This window comes from Cyprinodon variegatus, unplaced genomic scaffold (genome assembly GCF_000732505.1).
Source record: "Cyprinodon variegatus isolate N-32 unplaced genomic scaffold, C_variegatus-1.0 Scaffold110, whole genome shotgun sequence".
NCBI lineage: Eukaryota > Metazoa > Chordata > Actinopteri > Cyprinodontiformes > Cyprinodontidae > Cyprinodon > Cyprinodon variegatus.
In genome coordinates, this window is record NW_015150563.1 from 1,062,430 (window position 1) to 1,065,925 (window position 3,496).

Sequence of the window (3,496 nt, forward strand, 5' to 3'; positions counted from 1 at the left end):
AGCAGAGCCAGACCGAACTTCCCCGAACTCAAACCTTGTGGGTGGGACTAAGTTCGGACTGGCACCCAGGCTATGAGACCAGTGGTAGTTTCAGAAATCAATCGGCCTGCATCTAGAGTCAGCGCGTTAATTTAATTTGCTACTGGTTGGTAGTAAACGATCTATTCCTCTCTGACTGAATTAAAATCTGTTGATCAAACACTGGAAATATCTAAAGCATCAATATCATTCAACAATCTCATCTGCACCCCCCCCCCCCCCCATAAAAAAACAAAAAAAAAACATACCAAGTATCAGGTGCCCCAATCAACTTCACTGCAGTAATCACATAATAGATCCATTGTTAATAAGGAATGTCTTCAAAAAATGAAAATTATTTCTAATTAAACAAATCTTTGGAAAAAAAAGCTTTGGCATTTTAAATTAAAAATGTTTGGGAGAAAATAAAAAAAAAATAAAACTCTCCATCCATGTTTATACAGATCTCAATAAGAGTATTTGATGTAAAACGTTTGTTTGTTGTGGAGTTTTTTTCTTAATTATTGCTGTACGTTAGTTGGTTTCATTTCTCTGGTTAACACTTCCATTACCAAATAATTTTGAATGAACGGCTTAGAGAGACAGAGAGAAGCTGGGCTTTAGGAGCTGCTGTATGTTTCCAGGTGTTGAACGCCATGCTGAAGGAGGTGTGTGCCGCTCTGCTGGAGGCAGACGTCAACATCAAATTGGTCAAACAGCTGCGAGAAAACGTCAAGTAAGTACGCTGCTGTCCCTCTGTCCTCAGCCCGTGCTGCCGGCTCGCTGCCAGGTTTAAGTCCCTCCTTGCTTCTCCTTGCAGGTCAGCCATAGACCTGGAGGAGATGGCCTCAGGGCTGAACAAGAGGAGGATGATCCAGCACGCCGTCTTCAAGGAGCTGGTGAAGGTGGGTTTAGCAGGCGGCCTCTGAACTCCTCTCTGCTGTGTCATGTTCATGTGTGTCACGTATGGCCTGTGTTCCAGCTGGTGGACCCCGGGGTGAAGGCCTGGACTCCAACCAAAGGAAAGAACAATGTCATCATGTTCGTTGGTCTGCAGGGCAGCGGCAAGACTACCACCTGCTCCAAGGTAAACGGACGCACCTCAGATCTTCTAGAGCTCCAACGAGAACGCTGTTCTACTCATTATAGATCCGTGTTTGTTATAATTGTTATCCTGGAACCATAGGCAGCTGATCAGACCCGGGGCCACATCTAACAAGCCAGAAACGGTCCGTACGGTCCATTACAGGCTCGGAACCAGGGTCCAAAATTAACACTCGCGAAACGAGATGAGTTAAAGCGAGAGTAGGGGTGTAAATAATAATCGTTTTGTATCGATGCATCAATCCAAAAGCCGACGATCTGATGCATCGACACGTCCGCAAGAGAATCGATTCATTTTTAATTTTTTTTCTCTGGTCTATTTTTATCCATTTGCTCCTGGGCGTAATTCTCCCTCCCGTGCTGCGGTGGCGCTAAACCTATTTTGCCCTCCTACCTCGCTTCCTGGTTATACTCTTACAGCAGTGTGTTGCAGTAAGCTTGATACAGACATTTTTGATTTATGCTCAATATTGAAGCGTGGTCTATGCTACACGCTGTGGGTCTAGATACGGCCGAGGCGGCGAGGAAGTGGGGGCAAATTTTGTCCGACGACGGAGGGACATGAGGGCCAAAAAGAGTGGAGATCCAGGTGGAAAAATGGTCCCTGCGTTCTCGCGCACCTCGCTCTTCTAGCGGGTCAAACTTCACGAGTTGTTTTCCGCAGTTTCGGTCATAAAAACAAAACAAGCCGGCCTCCTGTCTGCGGCACTGTTTGCAATCAGCTACAATTTGGGAGAGGTGCAGCGGAGCGTCTGTGGAGGGGGCGGGGACGTCTGGAGCCGAGGTATTTCATTGCATTGCAACTGATGATGCAGCAGCGCTGACACACAGAGATGTTGCTGCCCATGCCACTGGAAGAAAGGCCACTCTTTGATTTATGGACAGTAGGACAAATTAAAATAATCTGCAGTTTTTTACCTTTGACAGTAACTTTGTTTGCATCCAAATAATACAGTGTGGTACGAATGTACATGTGTATTTTTACACTTTTAAACATAAGATACAAAACACAACAACAGAGTGATTTCAAGAGTATGAGAGGTACAGGTTCCAGACTTTGAGAGTTGGGGGGGGGGTAAAAAAAAAATAATAATTGCATCATTAGTGGTATGACAGGTTTCCAACGTTTAGTGAAACTTTGTTTGCATTTTAACATAAAGTCTTAAAGAAATAATATGTTCTTTAAATATATATGAGTTAGTTTTTCTGTTGACTCGGCTGGTGAGTTAATTTCCACTGTTGGTTTCAGGAAGAACTCAGCTTTTGTTTGTGAAATGATGAGATGTTTGTTCCATTAGCTGTAGGACCCTAAATGTTCTGGGATTTGGGGCCCTCGGTGCTGATCACATGGTTCCTGAGGGCCTCCGACCCTAACAGGGGACCCCTGTCTGGTTCCGTTTTTCTTCTCTTCCTCCTGTGGTCCACTAACGTTGCCCATCTTCTGCTGCAGCTGGCTTACTATTACCAGAGGAAAGGCTGGAAGACCTGCCTGATCTGTGCAGACACCTTCAGAGCGGGTAGGCTAACCCCCCACCCCCTCACCCCCACCTTCTTCTGCTCTTGTGTTTAAACCGCCTCTCGTCTCCAGGTGCCTTCGATCAGCTCAAACAAAATGCCACCAAAGCCAGGATCCCTTTCTACGGCAGGTTAGTATCGTTCCACCCCCCTCTCCCCCCTCAGGATCCCCCCCCTGATGGTTCCTGTGTTTTGGGCTCAGTTACACTGAGATGGACCCGGTGGTGATCGCCGCTGAAGGTGTGGAGAAGTTCAAAGGGGAGAACTTTGAGATCATCATCGTGGACACCAGTGGGAGACACAAGCAGGAGGACTCCCTGTTCGAGGAGATGCTGCAGGTGTCCAACGCCGTGGTGAGTTCCTGAGGGACGGACCACTTTACGGCGCTCTGTTCCACCCGCCTCTGAGCTCCTCCCTTCTGTTTCCACAGCAACCAGACAACATTGTGTACGTGATGGACGCGTCGATCGGTCAGGCCTGCGAGGCCCAGGCTAAAGCTTTTAAGGACAAGGTGGACGTAGCGTCGGTGATCGTCACCAAGCTGGACGGCCACGCCAAAGGAGGCGGAGCTCTGAGCGCGTAAGAACCTCTGCCGGGTCGCGCCGCACGGCCGCTGGGCCCCGTGGGCCGCTGCTTGATCTGGGTTCTGTTCTGTTGTCAGAGTGGCGGCCACCAGGAGTCCCATCATCTTCATCGGGACGGGCGAACACATCGACGACTTCGAGCCTTTTAAGACTCAGCCGTTCATCAGCAAGCTGCTGGGTAAACGCCGTCTCTGATCCGTCTTTTCTCACTGCAGTTCCATAATGATGAGATGAAACCAGCACAGACCGGAGAGATTCTGGAAAAAAACACAAAC

The 3,496-nt window shown here is 48.1% G+C and overlaps 1 protein-coding gene across 1 annotated transcript in view; it reads left to right on the forward strand.

Moving 5' to 3' along the window:
- Window positions 1-3,496, forward strand: part of srp54 (signal recognition particle 54kDa) — a 13,079-nt gene that overhangs the window by 5,485 nt on the left and 4,098 nt on the right. Inside the window, exons 4-11 of the mRNA XM_015374951.1 lie at window positions 663-754; window positions 839-923; window positions 1,001-1,105; window positions 2,573-2,639; window positions 2,711-2,768; window positions 2,840-2,990; window positions 3,068-3,216; window positions 3,299-3,399. Of these exons, the coding sequence (XP_015230437.1) occupies window positions 663-754; window positions 839-923; window positions 1,001-1,105; window positions 2,573-2,639; window positions 2,711-2,768; window positions 2,840-2,990; window positions 3,068-3,216; window positions 3,299-3,399 (808 nt within the window). The remainder of the gene's footprint in view (window positions 1-662; window positions 755-838; window positions 924-1,000; window positions 1,106-2,572; window positions 2,640-2,710; window positions 2,769-2,839; window positions 2,991-3,067; window positions 3,217-3,298; window positions 3,400-3,496) is intronic.